This window comes from Epinephelus moara, chromosome 14, assembly GCF_006386435.1.
Source record: "Epinephelus moara isolate mb chromosome 14, YSFRI_EMoa_1.0, whole genome shotgun sequence".
Taxonomy (NCBI): domain Eukaryota; kingdom Metazoa; phylum Chordata; class Actinopteri; order Perciformes; family Serranidae; genus Epinephelus; species Epinephelus moara.
The window spans coordinates 22796939-22814310 of record NC_065519.1 but is presented as its reverse complement, the minus strand read 5'-3'; the positions used below and the strand labels follow the sequence as shown (position 1 = coordinate 22814310).

Genomic DNA, 17372 nt, shown 5'->3' with positions numbered 1-17372 from the left:
TGATCGCATTCTGACAGCCTAGCCAGAGTTATTTCATGTATTTTGACAGCAAATGCTCCAGTTTGTTGAAAAGAAAAGCCTTCCTTAGCTGATGATCAGGCTGCATTTTTTTTTCCCCCATCGCTGTGACCAGTGGGTCACTGGGTGCGGCTGGAATAACATCAAACTGATGTCCGAACAGAGAGTGAGCTGAGACAGTTGATGAGGCCACGGCCCATTACACAGAAAGGCTAGTCTGATCACCCATGCCAAGGGTCCCAGGCTGGGCCTCAGCACCCAGGACAGTGTGTTGAGGATACCATCTGTCAGCCTGCATGCACTGAATAAAGAAACGTGTGCAAGCCAACGAGGTTACTGTAAAATGACTTAATCTAAAATCATATTATATTATTACCAACTTTTTCTAATTAGGACTCTGCCTCACCCAATTACACAAAGCTCATAAAATCATCTGAAAAACAATTTCCCATTGCTGTTACTGCTCTTGTGCCAGTGTGTTACTGTACCTTGGCAGCCGGTCTTTCCATCGGTGGTGGTATATCCATCAGGACAGATGCACGTGTAGGAGCCCTCATTGTTCACACACTGTCCTTCTCCACAGATCCCCACCACGGTTAAACACTCATCGATATCTGTCATAAGCATACACACACAGCTGTGTCAAGATGCCAACATGAAGTAAGCCACGAGGAGCAGTTAAGCATTAATGGTATATTTTATGTGTCAGGTGACCCAGAAAACACCAAAATTTCTACATATCTTACATAATCATGAGCTTGTAATTCATGTATAACCCACGTATTTAGGAAGGCTGCGATCATGTGACCAATGTGCTGATGGGAGTAAAGAAGGAGGCAGGTTGAAGTGGTGGATGGGTAACAAAACACAGGACTTTCCCCACGAGACCGGTTTTGGAACCGTGCGATCTTTGCGTAAACTCACTATGTGTTTTTTTCCCCTAAACCTAACCACAGTAACTTTACGTGCCTAAACCTGACCTCGGTAACTTTACATTGAGTTACGTAATGTCATTTATGAGGTGATAATTCGTAGAATATCATACAAACTGTTGTATGTGGATATGTTCATAGGAGAAAAAAGCACAGCTGGTACTGGTGTATCTATACTGAGTACTGAAACCATTTCAAATATACAGAATCAATATATATCGATAAATCAATATTTCTTACAACACTAGAGTGTATGTGTGTGTGTATGTGTGTGTGTGAATACCTCTGCAGGACGTCCTGTCCACCAGCTCCATACCAGCTGGGCAGGTGCAGCTATAGGAACCGATGGTGTTGGTGCACTGGCCTGCCACACACAGGCTGGTGTCCTCACACTCATTCACATCTGCATGGACAAACAAACACAGAGAGAGAGAGAGAGAGAGAGAGAGAGAGAGAGAGAGAGAGAGAGAGAGAGAGAGAGAGGGAGACGTCATCAGTATGACACATTCACACCAGCTGTAAATCTCACTTCCAGACCACAGTGAGCATGTCAGAAAAGTCATGCATCATCTACATCAGCATGTAATGACTTATTCTAACTACAGTAGGTCATACTGCACTGGAACAGATGACATATTAAAATGACTGCACAAAAATCTAGTGACCACAGTCAGCCACCCACTACGCCGTACCTTCACATGAGAGCCCATTGGGTGCCACTGTGAAGCCACGGTCACAGGCCATGCAGGAGAAGGAGCCCTCTGTGTTGGTGCAAACACCCGTGGGGCACACACCTGGGGTCTGGCACTCGTCAATGTCTAAGATGCAGAAGAAGAAGAAAAGGTTAGCTTTAGTTTATCATCTTAAGCAAAGGGACCTCTAAAGAATCTACTTTTTTGATCGTTCACTGTCTGTAAAAAATTGTGTGTGTGTGTGTTTCGGCCTACATACAGTAAGCAAAGCCGCCTTTATTAGATCGCACTGACAGTGTTTTATTAAAAAGGGTGGAAAGATAAGTATGCAGGAGGGTCATCGAATCCAAAACAGCAAGCTATTACAGGTGGCGCATAATTACTGTATCTACAAACAGTCCCTGGCTCGCTGTTATGTGATCACTGGAAATTCCTCGACCCGGTGCAGATTGTATTTCTTACGGAGAAAAATTGTGTGGGCCATTGTTAAGTGATTGGGACGGCTCAGTTTTGCCTTTGGGTGAACAGTTCAACGGGGCGAGCTCGCTGTAGTACGTGGAAGGCAGGGGAGTGGTTGACTTCATTTCAAATTAAGCCCTTAATATTTTCCATGGCATCAGAGGCATCCATTAAAATCCTATCAGAGGCCGACTTGGACTCGGGCTTGTTTTGTAAAACCTTTTCCCAGCACAAAGACCCATATCGGTAGGGGATCTTCCTCTTGGGCTACATCCACGCTTCCATTCAAAAACACACCACAGTATATATGACTAACTGAGGCCATGTTTGAATCCATTTAAACAGCCATTCCTTTTCTGCTTCCCATGAAGTCATGACAGATCAGCCTCCCCGGATTCGTCAAAGCAGCCGTTTCACTGCATTGATCTCATAAATCATGTCATGACAAATTACTCTGCACGGTAAAGATTTTCTGTAATCATGTTCTGGGTCTAATGCATTCCTTTTTTTCTACTGTGGTCTACTGTAACTTTGGTGCAATGTTTTTGATAGTGACAGCTTAAAGTGTTCTGCGCAGGTACATAAAAACAGAGGTAGTTTTACCTTCACAGCCGTAACCATCCTCAGACAGTTGCAGGCCGGCTTCACAGCTCCTGCAGGTGTACGATCCTGGGGTGTTCAAGCACAGCTGGCGCGGGCACACGTTAGCCACCAAGCACTCATCCACATCTGGACACAAATACACAGACACATCATAATGCAGATTACCATCTCTGGCTTCAAATAAATAAAGCTCGCCAGTTGTAATCAGTTAGATCGGCAATCACTGGAGCTAGAAATTACAAATGTCGACACGTCTATCTTTTTAGCTGAGCTATCTGCGGAACATTAGCCTGACATCATCATATTCTATTTGAGGGCTGGTGTCTCATTGTGTTGAGCAAGGATCAGATGAGCGGTGCCAGAGGCGGAGGGGTCCAGGATCCAGCTATGATGTGATGTCTAGAAGGAGTATTTTGGGATTTTGGGCTCAGATGATGGGGCTTTGGGTTCCAAGCTGTCGCACCTGATGCTTTTAATACACAGCCTGAACCAGCCGGGGAACGTGTTCAACGCAGCTGGCACATTCACCCTTAACCGCAGCTTTGTCGGGTATCAAGGCAAGGTCTGGCATGTTTGAATAGACGCTACACACACCTGTGCTCAAGTGCACAAACAAAACATTCCTGCACAAACACAGCCAACAGCCTCACCATCACACTGTTGTCCATCCTCAGAGACTCTGAAACCAGGCTGACAGACAATACACGTGAAGGAGCCGTCTGTGTTTGTACATGTTCCCTGGGGGCATGTCGTGGGCAGTGCACACTCATCGATATCTGAAAACAACACAGGCTGTTAGACATTCGCTGCGGGACAGGGGGTGTCTCTACAGCCAAGGAAAAGAAAATCCTGGTGAAAGGTAAGAACCACTAACCCCACCAGTGTCAGTTCTTTCAGGCTGACTAACATACAAATGGCATTATGCAGGAGTTATTAAAAAAGTAGTGTTAAATAAACCAACCTTCACAGAGCTCCCCGTCATATGATACTTTGTACCCTGTAGGACAATTCTCACAGGTGTAAGAGCCTTCCGAGTTTAGACAGATCCCGTTGGCACAGGTAGACAGGGACTGGCACTCGTCAATATCTGGGAGAAACACATGCACACCAGCACAGACATGTCAGGAAACCGATGACTATAAAGACCAAATAATATGTTGAGGGAATTCAGTTGCACAGGAGTTTTAATAGTGAGGTGACAAGCAACCCAGATGTGTTGAGTAAGTCTTCAACAGTTGTAACAGCACTAATGGTTTTGACTGACTGAGGAGCACAGCCGGAGATAGAGTTTACCTTCACACCTCTGACGGTCTTGAGACACTCTGTAGCCGGCCTTACATCTGGTGCAGGTGTAGGATCCCTCTGTGTTGGCGCACACACCACCGAGACACAAGTCACCCTGGGCGCACTCATTCACATCTGGAAACACAAAAATCAGATTCACTACAACTGGGCAGAGAAATCATCACCATCTACCAACAGCAGTTCACGGTAAATCATTAAACAGTCGATTTCATACCTTCACATCTCAGTCCATCAGCAGATGGTTCAAACCCAGGCCTGCAGTTCTGGCAAGTGTAGGAACCTGCTGTGTTGATGCAAATTCCCGCAGGGCACACATTACCAGTTGCGCACTCGTTGACATCTAACAAAAAGAAACAATTTGCAGACATTATACTGCTGTCGAGAGAGAGCTCCACAAGCTGAGAAGTATGCAGTGACGAGTTACACCCAACAGCTTCAGATAATCCTTTGCAGACCTTCACAGGCTTCGCTGTCTGAGGTGACTTGGTAACCATGGTTACAGGTGCATCTGTGGGTGCCGTCTAGATTGACACAGCGGCCGTTGAGGCAGACTCCGGGGAGCACACATTCATCCACATCTGGAGAGAAGATACAGAGGGGTAAAAAAAAAAGGGGGGCCCCAGAAAATAAAGTCTAACTCTTTGTAGCCTTTTTTATAAAGCTTCAATGGTGCCGCGAAGCTTCTGTAGTAGCACTGTGGAGAACTATTCACAGAGCTGTTACTTTGATATGGGACGTTAATAATGTCTGACTGACCTTATGACTGACAGTTACCTTGGCAAACGTTGTCTGGTGAGAGTTCGTATCCCTGGAAACAGTTGCACCTATAGGAGCCCTCAGTGTTGACACACCTACCACGGCCGCACACGGTTTGGTTCAAGCACTCGTTTACATCTGGGGACAGAAGGACAGGACATAATATATATGAGAGCAAGTACACTGTGTGATTAAAGTGTCAGTTCATACAGATTAAAAGTCTCAGTCTGCCTCTACTGGAGACCAATGCTTCACTTCACCTTGCACACTAACCAATCAAATCCATGGTAGACCTGCAACTCAGTGTTCTACTAAGTAAAATCACTGTTTATGGCAGTGGCATCTAGTGGTGCTTTGATATAACGGGTTCAATTCCCTGTCAGAAAAGGCTCTCTGACGGCAAGGTTAAGTGGCAGAAATACTAAATACAGTCTATATGGGTATATTTTCTGTTTCAGAACTGAGAACACTAGAGTAAAATAAAGCTCATCTGGGTATAAAAAAGAAAACAAACATTTTGCTGGTCCATAAAATCACAAGTTTGAGATGTTTCTGGCTTTGAGAGAGAGTAGCTCGTGTTCACAAATATTGACTGAACTTTTCCAAGGCCATGAAAATAACATATTGGAATGATCAAAGGTTTTTGAGATATCCACCTCTAGGATTTCTGCCATCACCCCAGTACAATGAAAGGAAATGGAATTTCAGCTGTGGTGAGACAGTTTTTTGGAACTGTGTGAGACCAAGTCACCATGTTTCTTTTACCTAAACCAAACCCAAGTAAATTTACATTATGTATGTAACTTTATGTTGAGTACATAACATCATTCGTGGGGCACAAATTTATTAGATATAATATGACCAATCTTATGAGGATACGTCGTCCAAAAAACACTGCTGCTGAACATTTTAAGTGTAATTAATTTTGTGAAAGATGTGAACAAAATAACTCTGAGCAGAAAGGCAGAAAAGCCTTAAGAAAGATCTCAAAACCTTGCCACAAAACCAAAACTATCTGCATCCAAGATACTACTAAAGAAAAGTAGGTAAATATGTTACTTTTGTGATTTATGTAGACTGACCCTTTAATATAAGATGAAATCTAAAATGCAAAGGAAAACTGGGCCATTGCAGCAGGAGAATACAGCAGGATACGGAAAATAAAAACAAAGATGTGTATACAAATTGAGGGTTGTTTCAGTAAGGGGGAAACAATTACAGCATAATTAGTGCCCAAAATGACTGTAAAACAGCAGTCATTAAATTAAATCAGTGCCCAAACCTCATTCATGAAGGCCTTTTACTATTTGCAGCAGTAGTTGTCTTTTCCACTCAGTGGGTCAGAGCAGTTGACCTAGAAATTATATTTTCGGAAAACCTCACGCAGAAATAATGTTTTATAGTGTAATTTATCAAGTGTTAACAATGGTAATTTTCAGCTTAGGTAAGGTGAGGGGAGAGACTGATTATGTGAATGTAAGAGACAGAGACAGTAAAAGAGGAAGAGAAAGGGGGGAGAGGAAGGAAAAGTTTTTGTCTGCAAAGGAGGTGGAGAGAGGACGTGATAGAGATGCTGAAACAGAGCTCACACAGTGAAAACACTGCGAGAGAGTCACAGACTGGGTTTTGTTTGCCTAGCTGTGGGCACTGCCAGACGTCTGTCAGTGTGGCCCAGTGCTTTGTTTCTGCAATCATCCGGCATCTCTCAGGCCTCCGCGATAAGCCCTGACAGGGGGAATGGAGCTGTTTTCCCTATCACACCAGCAATTAGGCTTATCCACGATTCGGCCAATTGGGCCCAAACCACTGTGCTACCGTCAATTGACTGAGGCAAATACTGGAAACCCGGCGCTCGTGTTGCCTGTTTTATGTGACTCTCACAGCGCCAGACGTATACTGTGAGCCTGTTAGCGCTGCCTGGGTGGATGTTCGGAGTAAAAATATTTACCTCCAGTGTTATCCCTCATTTACAGGGTTCCTCTCAGTGGCTATTTATACACCACAGATTTACACAGAATGAATAACATTAGCGGACACACAAACAGAAGGTAGCTGGAGTGGTGTTTCTTTTGGAGGCAGGGAAATCATGTAACTTTAAACAAGGGCTTCAGTCGTCAGCCTCACTGAGAAATCGATTAAAATGAACTCCTAATTACCACTAAAGCTAATTTCCATATTTTCCATCCTTATTCTGTCTTTTAGCTTTTCACATTTCTGGAATACTCACTCCAGGAGCTCAGGTTTCCAAACAAATTAGAGGGGGTGCAAGGTCACAGAGAGGGGATATGGTAAGTAACACCAGTCAGGCTCTTATGTAACAGGGCCGTGTTCAGGTGGGGAGCTGCCAGCGTGTTAGCTTAAACACAACACACACCAAGTGTAGTTTGTTGGCCGTTTGTGCATTGAAGTCTAATAATCCGCAGTATGAGTTTTACAGCGCGCTACAGACATCCCTATGGGTGAGTGAGAGGATTTGTTTGCGTGTCGGGACCTCTTCGCAGTGGGGAATTGACCCTTTGACCTTCTCATGCATCTCCTGTGACTTCCCGGTCATATCACCCAGCCCAGCAGTGGTAATAAAGCCTCCGCTGGGCCCAACAGTACGGTGGCCAGAGATCTCCAACAATAATACACTGTTTGTTCAAGGCTGTGGCCAAGAGAAAATATTTGGACTCTCCCAAATTGAAGTATTATAAACAATCTTTTTACAGGGGCCAGTGATATCAAAAGATCAGCAATAACACCGTGTATGTGTTCAAACAATATTGGGGATATGCGGAGGCTGCTGGGTGGAGAAGCTGATATATCATACGTGGAAACACTGAATAGAGAGAGTGAGGGTGGAGGGGTGTGTTCGGCCCACACACTATAGCCATCCTCACTGTGGTTTTGGGTTGTCGTGTGGGCCCAGTAGTGGTCCACACTTGACATAAAAAACCCAGTATAAAGCCCTTTGAAGCATAAAATGAAATTTATTTAAAACAAATTTCGTGCACATCAGCAGTCAGAGTGTCTCTTTGAGCAAAAAGCCACAATTGAGTGAAAGTAATTCAGCTTGTGCAAGCTGGTGAACTGTACTGCATCATAAGCTGTCAGCAAGTCGTTAACAACACGGCTTGTTGCCATGACGCCTTGGTTATTTTCGGTGATGCCAACTGGGAGCAGCAGCTTTTGTCTACGTAAATGTTACCTAATACAGGAAGCTTTTACAGTGTAAGAGGGAAACCCAGCTTCTTTCCATGCAGCGGTTGGAAACACCCTGAGGAGTTTGGGTAGCGGTGGTGGTGCTGCTGCTGTGATGGGGCGTGGGTTTGCCTTACCCACACATCTTTCATCGATGGGCCTGAACCCTGGACCGCAGGCCTGGCACTGGAAGGAGCCGGGAGTGTTGACGCAGACACCGTTGGGACAGGAGCTGGGATCCCTGCACTCATCTACATCTGCTCCGGGAGAAGGTGGGACACGAAAAATAATCATTTGAATTAGTTGTTATTAAAACAATGTGCACATGCATGGAAGAAAAAAGGGGTGTAAGGTCACAAATGCTAATATATACAAACACACAATCCCTCCATCACGAACTGTGCATAATTTTCCTCCTGGCTCTGATATGCGGAAAATACATGTGTTTTGTAACCGGGCTACACATTAACTCATGGCAGCAAACAAATATGCCTGGCTATGACTGTGCTGTTATGTGAACTGTACGTGTGCGTAGGCGCTTGTGTATGCATGCATGTCACCTTCGCACTGGCCTCTCCAGGACTTGGCGTAGCCGCTGTTGCATTCACAGGTGTAAGATCCTTCTGTGTTGACGCATATGCCATTCTGGCACTTGTTGGGCATGCTGCACTCATTAATATCTGCCAGTTTGAATGAAAACCAAGGAGAACGGAAAAGAAAGTGACTATTGTGTTCCACAGCATTAATTAGGCCAGGATGCTCTTAAATGAACAGCGCTGACGGACAAGAACTTGCGGTGCTCTTACAGAGAGTCAGAGAGTTAACAGCTAATGGCTTTCATCCATTGGAAACATGTCCCCTGCTGTGCTTTGGGCTGCGTCTCACCTTGACAGAACTTCCTGTTCTGGGTGATCACCTGGCTGTAGCCGCTGTGGCACTGACAGGTGTAGGAGCCATAGCTGTTTATGCAGCGGCCCTTCCCTTCACATGGGTTCTCGTCACACTCGTTCACATCTGCAACGGGAGACAGAGAAAGAAAATAAAGGCAGAAGGTGAGTACAAGAGATCGAATGTGACATTACACTGCCGTTCCATTTCAACGGCAGAGACTGTACACTTTCCAAAGCCCTGACTTTGGAGCTCCTCTGCTGCGCAGGCATTCCTCAGTGATGGGCCTGAGCCCAGCCGAGTAGAGCAGAGGCTGCGGCCAAGGCCTTCACCGTGAGGTAAGGGATCACAGAACCGTGGCAGCTCTTTGGAGGGCCTGGACGCTGTTGTCAGGCATCACGGAACAGGTCAACATAAACAAACGGCTCCCTTTCATTTTGGCTCGCTTCATTTCTCAAGGCTTCTGTGCCGTGTTGGTGTTAAGGACTTGCTCGCACAGAGATGATGATAGGCAGAATCACCGGGGCTTCTAGTGTCAGCATGTGTGTGTTATTGTGTCCCTCCTTCTCTCTGAGCGTCCCACTGTTACCCCCCCGTCTATCTCCCCCTCTCTCCCTCACATTGTTGCTTACCAATGCAGTTGGTCTGCAGTGCACTGAGCTTGAATCCTGGCTCGCAGTGGCAGGTGTAGCCAGTCTGCACGGGGATGCATTTCCCATGGCCGCAGATGCCGGGGGTGGTGGCACACTTGTCAATACCTATGAAAAGCCACAGAGTTGTGCACAGTCAGAAAGCAGGCATGAATATTTTTGACCTTGGGTTATGTAACATTACAGAGACTGTAAAAAGTAAAAAAAAAAACTACATTCCACTCGCACATGTTGTTTTCCATGGGAACCATCTTGTTGTTTTATAGGTGAGGTCTTGGATGAGAGGACAGGTTTTACAGCACTGTAGTGTTCTAACAGGTGGTATGAAGCTCTCACAAAGGGGTCGGCGAGAAGCAGGTCATGCACAGCAGAGCCTGACATTAGTGTTGTTCTTGTCTTTTTCTATCCAAATGGACTGTGGTAAAACAGACAGTGAAATGGCCCCTGTGCCTGGTTATTAGGAAAACCCTCGCTACAGTGTGTCTTTCTCTGTAGGATTACTGTAAATTCTCCTCCCTAGCGCTCTTCCTCTCACTCTCTCCGTCACCCAAACACTTTTTCACTCTGCTGTCTGCTCGTCCTCCATTTTTCATAAATCTGGCCTCTGTCCACTTGGGATAACTTCCCCGTCCAAGAGGCACACTCTTTCTTGGTTCCTCGCCCTCTCACCCTCTGTGCAGCACGGCATCTTCAAGCCAAATTGGCTCTGAGAAAAGGGGTCAAATAAAATCATAATACAGGCTCTCCACGGTTTAACTCTGGGTAAGCCTTAAAAAATGTCTTGTGAGATGTGCTGCTGTCTGCCAGCAGTTGACTGAGAGCATAAAAAATGAAGAGTTAAGCTCCGTGCTGCTCTTGTGCCTGGTCGCCCTACAGCTCCATACACACCTGTCAATTACTGCTGATCTGATATCTAATGTTTCAAGTGAGCCCCAGGGTTGCATACATGTTTTCTGATGTATGTTTTACCTGTGGCTGATTCTGTGTGGGTTGTCTCCTCTAAATCTGGCCTCTGGTAGATGATGGAGGAGTCTGGAGCAGTTTCTGTGAAAATCGGGGTAGTGCGAACACAATGAACCACTAACACTGTGACACATAGTAAATCCTCGTTCTCTACAAGCTAAACGAGACGCTGCTTGTTTTCCCAACCACTACTGCCTCAGCTGTCACTCACTGGGCGGCTATATAAAAATGATCTACTCTTTTCTCCGAGCTAAAAACAGTACATTGACCAAAATAAATCAAGTAGACTCATTGAAAGTAGTCAACCTTCAGACTTTAATGTCAATGTTTTCGCTGGCAGAGCAGGATTGAGACCGCCACCGCTGTGAAGGAGTGAGCAATTTATAGAATACACATCATGTGTCTGTGCCCATTTCAGACTACCAGGGCTGGGTCAGATTACTTTAAAATGCAGTCAGTTACTGAATACAAATTACATGGCAATGTTTTGTTATTAGTAATGTAATCTATTTGGTTACCAAAAAGCAGTCTAATCTGAATACTTCTGGATTACACTAGAATTTAACAGCACTTATGATATTACGATATCCTTAATCTAAGAAGATGTCTAGTCTCATGTCATGATATCAATATAGTTCCCTAATGCAATCACCTCAGTTTCAATATGGGCACCCAAAATAAGTGTCACCAATTCAGTCTCTGACCAAATATCTTCCCTTCTGCTCCTGAGTTATGGCATTGATTAACGGCAGACAAGTGCAAAACATTATGATGTCACAGTGAAGTTGACCTTTGACCTTTTGGATATAAAATGTCACGTCATCCTTTTATCTTGACATTTGTGTGAACGTTTGTCATAACTAGTGTGTAAATTCTTTAGTTATGGCCACAAACCTGTTTTGTGAGGTCACACTGACCTTTGACCATCAAAATCTAATCAGTTCATCCTTGAGTCCAAGTGGACGTTTGTGCCAAATTTGAGAAAATTCCCTAAAATTGTTTCTGAGATATCCGTCCATGAGAACGGGACAACCCAAGAACATAACGCCTCAGGCCAGGGCTGTCGCTGGTGTAGAGGCATAAAAATGGACTCAGCCAAAACACGTTAGTTCCACAAATATTCTATTTTTGGTCTTTAAACGTCATGCATTTGCTTTTCATGGGTCAATAACAAATTGGTTATCAAAAAATTAAATAAAGAAATTAAAAAAAAAAAAAATTGTTTGGCACTTCACCTTTGTCTAATGTTATTGCAACAAACTGTAGCACTCTGGCCCCCTTTTTTAAACCACATGTAAAAAATCTTGGTGTAACATTTGACAATGGTTTGAAGTTTGATAAACAGATTAGTTCTGTTGTTAGAACGAGCTTTTTCCAGCTCCGTCTCTTGGCCAAAGTGAAGCCTTTTCTCAATCGGCAGGACCTTGAGAAGGCAATTCACGCATTCATCAGCTCATGATTGGACTACTGTAATGTACTTTATGTCGGCCGCAGCCAGTCTTCCCTGTCATGTCTTCAACTTGTACAGAATGCTGCGGCCCGATTTTTAACAAACACGCCCAGACGTGAACACATTACCCCTGTGCTGTCGTCTCTCCACTGGCTTCCAGTACGTTTTAGGATAGATTTTAAACTATTGTTGTTTGTTTTTAATGCCATTAATGGCCTTGCTCCTCTCTACTTGTCAGAGATTTTAACTATCCACGATAGTGGCAGGGCCCTGCGTTCATCTGGTCAGCTTCTTTTAGAAGTCCAAAGGTCGAGATATAAACAATGGGGTGACCGTTCCTTCGCTGTTGCTGCTCCAAGATTGTGGAACAAGCTCCCCCCTGACATTCTTGCTGCTCCAAGATTGTGGAACAAGCTCCCCCCTGACATTCGCACCACTACTGATCTCGCCCTTTTTAAATCGAAGCTGAAGACCTACCTTTTTAGAATTGCTTTCAATCACGACTAGGGCTATTCTTTTTTTTCTTCTTTTTTTTTTAATGTATTTTATCTATGTTGATAGGCTTTTAATGCCCTGTAGCACTGCCGCACTTTCCATTGTTTTTCTTTTCTGTATTGTCTTATTGTTTGTGTGTGTGTGTGTGTTTGGTACTTCATGTACTTTAATTGTTATCTGACACTGTTGTCAAGCACTTTGGGTACCTTTGGGTTTTGTAAAGGGCTATAGAAATAAATGTTGAAATGTTGATAATTGACATATTAAAATAAGTAATAAAAATTTAATAGACTAATTATTGACAATGAAACTATGATCTAATTACACTTTTTTTTAAAAATGTAATCTGGGCTGATTTTAGTTATATGTATTTTGTAACTGATTACCTAATCCTGATTACATGTAATCTGTTACTATCCATCCCTGCAAACCACTATAGGCCCTTGAGCTTTGAGATAAATCAGACCACAAGAGGAATTAAACAGCATTAGGGCACTTATTGAGAGTGAACAGGCAGTGTGTGATTCGAATGAGTGAAGCCAAGAGACAAATACCTGGATATTTCAGCGGTGAGTCAGTCGCAACAGCTGGCTAGAAAACAAGCAAATATTACATGTCAAAGATTTTGGCTACATTTCATCATCATACTTGTGTTCATACAGTGCGTCTGCTTTTGTCATCGTATGCAGCGCTAATTAGGTGTGTGCATCTACCGAAATGTGGTCTGAATAAGTTATATAATCATAACAAACCCTCCAGCTGAGATAGCTAGAGCATATCATTCTAAGATAAACATTTCAAAAGCATGTGCCAAGAGGTTGACAGGGAGGGAGAACTTACCGGGCTCAGAATTTCCACATCTGCCACGAGACAGAGAGAAGAAGAAAAGTTTATCAGTAGCATAATGTTGACATTCTGTTCGCATTAACAAGTACCATTACTGACTCTATGCAACATACACAATAACCCATGTTCTCTTTAGGCACTTGACTCGCAGCTTTGAGGGTCTTTATTTCTAATAAAACAAAGCTTACGGCACATTTATCCTCTAAGCCAGACAGAGAGAGTTGTATCAGAAAAGTAGAGCGGACTACCGGCCAAGGAAAAATGCAAAGATAGACAAGGAAATAGATATCTCTGATAATGAAGACAAAAATCCCTAAATATTTACAGAATTGTCTCCTTATATAAATCAAAATGTCATAGCTCTGCCAATAAACTATCTCACGAGCATTAAATCAGGAAGATACATTTACAGTAAATCCTGAGGATTTAGATGTATGGCCAATGTGGATTACTTGTGTGCATTGCTGTGATGCTCAGAGTAGTTTCACTTTGATGGATGGGGGGGACAAGAGCGCTCCCAATATGTTCAACGTTGGATCAACTTAGCATTTATTTATGGAGATGAAAACATCCTGTTGATGTTTGGATTCTCACAAAAAAGAAGCTAATCCATGTGTATCCTGTAGAAAATAAAATCCTATTGTGTATCACTCAGCTGCCCTGCATTGTTTATGCCGTGGGTTGTGGTAGAAGTGTGGTCCATGTTTGGATAACTCCAAGGCCTAAGTGCATAATAAGTGCAGAGCATTCAGCAGCAACTATTCTTTACTATTCAGAGTAAACACAAACATATTAGTCTCACCTTCTGGCTGTTCAGGTGTCAGAGGCTGCTGTGGCTGCTGTGGAGTCAGAGGTTCGCGGGGTGCTTGAGGTGTCTCAGGGTACTCGGGGTATTGGGGCACTTGTGGCGTCTGTGGGTAGCTGGGGTAATGTGGCCTGCTAGGCAGTGACAGTGAGGGCTCAGAGGATGGAGGCTGAGGGTAAGTGGGACTCTGCTCCTCCAATGACACTCCTGTGCTCTGCAGATCATCATCCTCCAGCTGTCTGAGAGAGATCTGCACATCAGAGCGTGAGTAGGTATACCCGTGACCAGCTGGGCAGATCTCCTTGAAATGGTCTGCAGGGGTAGGAAACACGCAGCAGCGAACAGTGAGCCAGAGCGTAATAGTGGCTCATATTTCTGTCTGATATTCATATAGCAATAACATAAGCCATCCGTGTAATATTGTTATGTTGAGCATGCTGTGCGTTACTGTGTGCTGCGAGCAAGGGGTCAGGTTTCGGCTATTGCCTAAGAGCTAGGTAGCTGGCAGGCCAGTGACAGCTGTCACAGAGGGCTACCAGCAAGGGGATTTTGGGGGATATCTGCACACTCAAACAGACACGGCCATGCCAGTGGGGGAAGTAGAGGATCATGTAATACTGACTGACCTTTGAACTCTTTGGTGTAGAGGCGTGTGAGTGAGAGGCTAATAGAGGATTGGCTGGCTAGATAAAAGGAGGGAGACTGCACCTCTTTGTGTCGGAGCCCAACAAACCTCAGCAATGGTGAATCCATTACAAGTGAGAAGCACCGTGTCCCCTACCTGACCTGAAACCAGCAACTCTACGCCAAAAGAGTCTGGAATAGAGATATGAGTAATGACAGATATGTGGTCGCTGTAAATGCTTGTGTAAATGCAGGAAACGTGGATACGATAGGCTACTGAATGATGAATTTAAAGTGGAGGGAAATGGGGCTGTATATGATCAGGAGCCACATCAGAGGAGCTGCAGTAAATATGGTATGATAGTCAACGGGCTCCTGTTACCAAGTCACAAGTAATGGGCCTGGCTGCTTTGTTCAGAACATGGCTCGAACAGCTTGTCAGGCCATACAAAAGCCAGCGTCCGAAATAATCAGAGGCTGTGTGTCTGTGTACTGTGTCAGTCCTGGCTGAGCAGCACCATGGAGGTCTGTGTCTGTGATATCTGATCTATGACAATCCCCATGAATCACTGGCCAGTACAGACACTCCATAAAACCAGCCTGTTTCTCTCAAAGACTTTGAAGATTAGATCGGTATGGGAAAAAAAATAAAAAAAGATGACAACTACTTCCCATGTTTCACTTGGCCAAGCTGTTTATTTCTGCTGTGAAGCTCTGCCGGTCTATTAGTGGGGTTTCTCTCTGAGGGTTGGAGTGATAACACAAGACTAACTCCCACTATTATGCAGCCTCCAAAATATGAAAACTGTTTTGTTTTTGGTCCTTTTCCACTCCAAACACATTTGGTTATTTTGAAGTGCTTTACAAGCCTGGCAAAGAGCAGAATGGTGACTGAGTGGTAAATATCCTTTGCATGTGCTTCCACTACCATTGCTAGCGCTTACATAAGATTACATGTGACATTTCATATCTGCAAAAGCGATTAACCCAGCAAATAGGTTTCCAGCAAATACAGTAAAAACGGGAATGGAAGGTTGAGCGAGCAGATGGACCAGGAGATATGTCTTGGATTTAATCAGTGTAGAGAAGAATTCTGGGACACATGGGACAGCACGGTAACTTTTGGTGGCTGTACCTGATCCTGGCAAAGGACAGCGATCACACTCAGGGCCCCAGGCCTTGCCCACTCGGCTGCAGCAGCAGATCTGCTTGGTGATGTGTTGAGCAAGCGGCAGGGAGCATGTGCCTGCTGACACTGATCGATAGCAGAACGCCCTTTGGTCAGACACAGCCTTGTCCGCTGGGGAGAGAAATTGATACGTCCATTTTATTTTAATACAATACATGAGAGAGCGGCCACAGCCAAAAATCATGTGTTATGATTGAAAGAAAAAAGGGGTGTTACTTACAGACACAGTGGCTCCTGTCAGCGTCTAACATGAAGCCTGGTTTACACGTGCACCTGTAGCTTCCTCTGGTGTTGAGACATTCGGCGTTCTTACAGAGTCCGGGCAACAGGCACTCATTGATGTCTGTGAAATATGCAGTACGTCAGTCATGGAGTATCTAGTACATTTTCATTATGGAAATATCATGAAGTCATGTTGTTCCTATGACAATTTTGAACTCAGAATGAACCCCTCAACCAAACTTGGTGCAAATATCAGCTTGGGTGTACTGCATTTCACATGGAGTATGCTTCAGGCTTGCAGACCAGCAGAGATGATGTAAGGCTTTAGAAATCATTTACACCTTGAAGGGTGACAAAATATTTCAATAGATCATGCTGTCAAAACCACCAGCTGCTGGAAGGTGATGAAATAGGGAAACTTTCGGGTTTCACAATTGTGTGAAAGCAAGGAGGGGTGATGACATGAGGGAAACATACAGTATATAATAAATTTGACCACTGCAAAGCAGACACACATTCTTATTCAAATCAAGGTAGCGGGATAATCAGAGTGGCGGCCATTTTTATGTGTACCGTGGCTACTGCAACCGTTGTAGCTGGCTAACTTCCATGAAAACCTTCATGTTGAAGTGTTGAATTCACTGAGGCGAGGTCTAAGCAATCCATTTTCTTTTTTAAATTGCCGCATCCGTTATCTCCGTTTCTTTTGTTGCCATTAATTGCATGTTCGTCGAAACACGATGTACTGGAGCTGCCTCTGAAGAACGAGTGAGAGCAGCTGCTCATTGGCTCACAGGGATAAACAGCGTTCAGATAAGCAAATTTTCACATCTTACTCGGTGAATTAAGGGTTTATTTCAACCAAAACCAGAATTGGTAATTGTTTGAATAGTGGACTGACTAACTAGATGACTTTTATGAAAGCCTCATTGGTATTTTAGTGAGTGTCTTGTAGATGTGGGTGTGGTTTGGGCAGGTGGTAGGAGGCAGAGTCAGTTGGGGATTGGTGGCATTGACTCATTAGCTGCCATTAGTGGCACCAACCAGGTTGGCTCGGGGATGTCATGAGGAAGATGCCAGAGGCAAGACACTTTACAGACAAAAGAGACTGAGAAAGCGTTCGTCACACACCACTACTTACTGTCGATGTATATACACCTTTACCTTTAAACAACCACTTCAAAAACCGAGCTGGCCAATGGGAACCAAGTCCGAGCGAGCTGGTTGTGCGACGCAACAGCAGTGGCCTGGCGGTGAGTCAACCACACACAACCTCCCCAGACAGGAAAGGT

The 17372-nt window shown here is 44.3% G+C and overlaps 1 protein-coding gene across 2 annotated transcripts in view; it reads right to left on the bottom strand.

Moving 5' to 3' along the window:
• Positions 1-17372, bottom strand: part of LOC126401239 (latent-transforming growth factor beta-binding protein 2-like) — a 103113-nt gene that overhangs the window by 23774 nt on the left and 61967 nt on the right. For both annotated transcript variants that reach the window (XR_007571051.1, XM_050062360.1), the window contains exons 10-29: positions 16079-16201; positions 15805-15969; positions 14043-14357; positions 13235-13254; positions 12949-12985; positions 10456-10530; positions 9469-9594; positions 8834-8962; positions 8509-8628; positions 8086-8205; positions 4784-4903; positions 4465-4587; positions 4224-4349; positions 3998-4123; positions 3666-3791; positions 3355-3480; positions 2705-2830; positions 1643-1768; positions 1234-1353; positions 507-632 (exon numbers count right to left, since the gene is read on the bottom strand). Coding sequence is in view for 1 of the 2 variants with exons in the window: in XM_050062360.1 (XP_049918317.1) it covers positions 507-632; positions 1234-1353; positions 1643-1768; positions 2705-2830; positions 3355-3480; positions 3666-3791; positions 3998-4123; positions 4224-4349; positions 4465-4587; positions 4784-4903; positions 8086-8205; positions 8509-8628; positions 8834-8962; positions 9469-9594; positions 10456-10530; positions 12949-12985; positions 13235-13254; positions 14043-14357; positions 15805-15969; positions 16079-16201 (2475 nt within the window). In the remaining variant the exon portion in view is untranslated. The remainder of the gene's footprint in view (positions 1-506; positions 633-1233; positions 1354-1642; positions 1769-2704; positions 2831-3354; positions 3481-3665; positions 3792-3997; positions 4124-4223; positions 4350-4464; positions 4588-4783; positions 4904-8085; positions 8206-8508; positions 8629-8833; positions 8963-9468; positions 9595-10455; positions 10531-12948; positions 12986-13234; positions 13255-14042; positions 14358-15804; positions 15970-16078; positions 16202-17372) is intronic.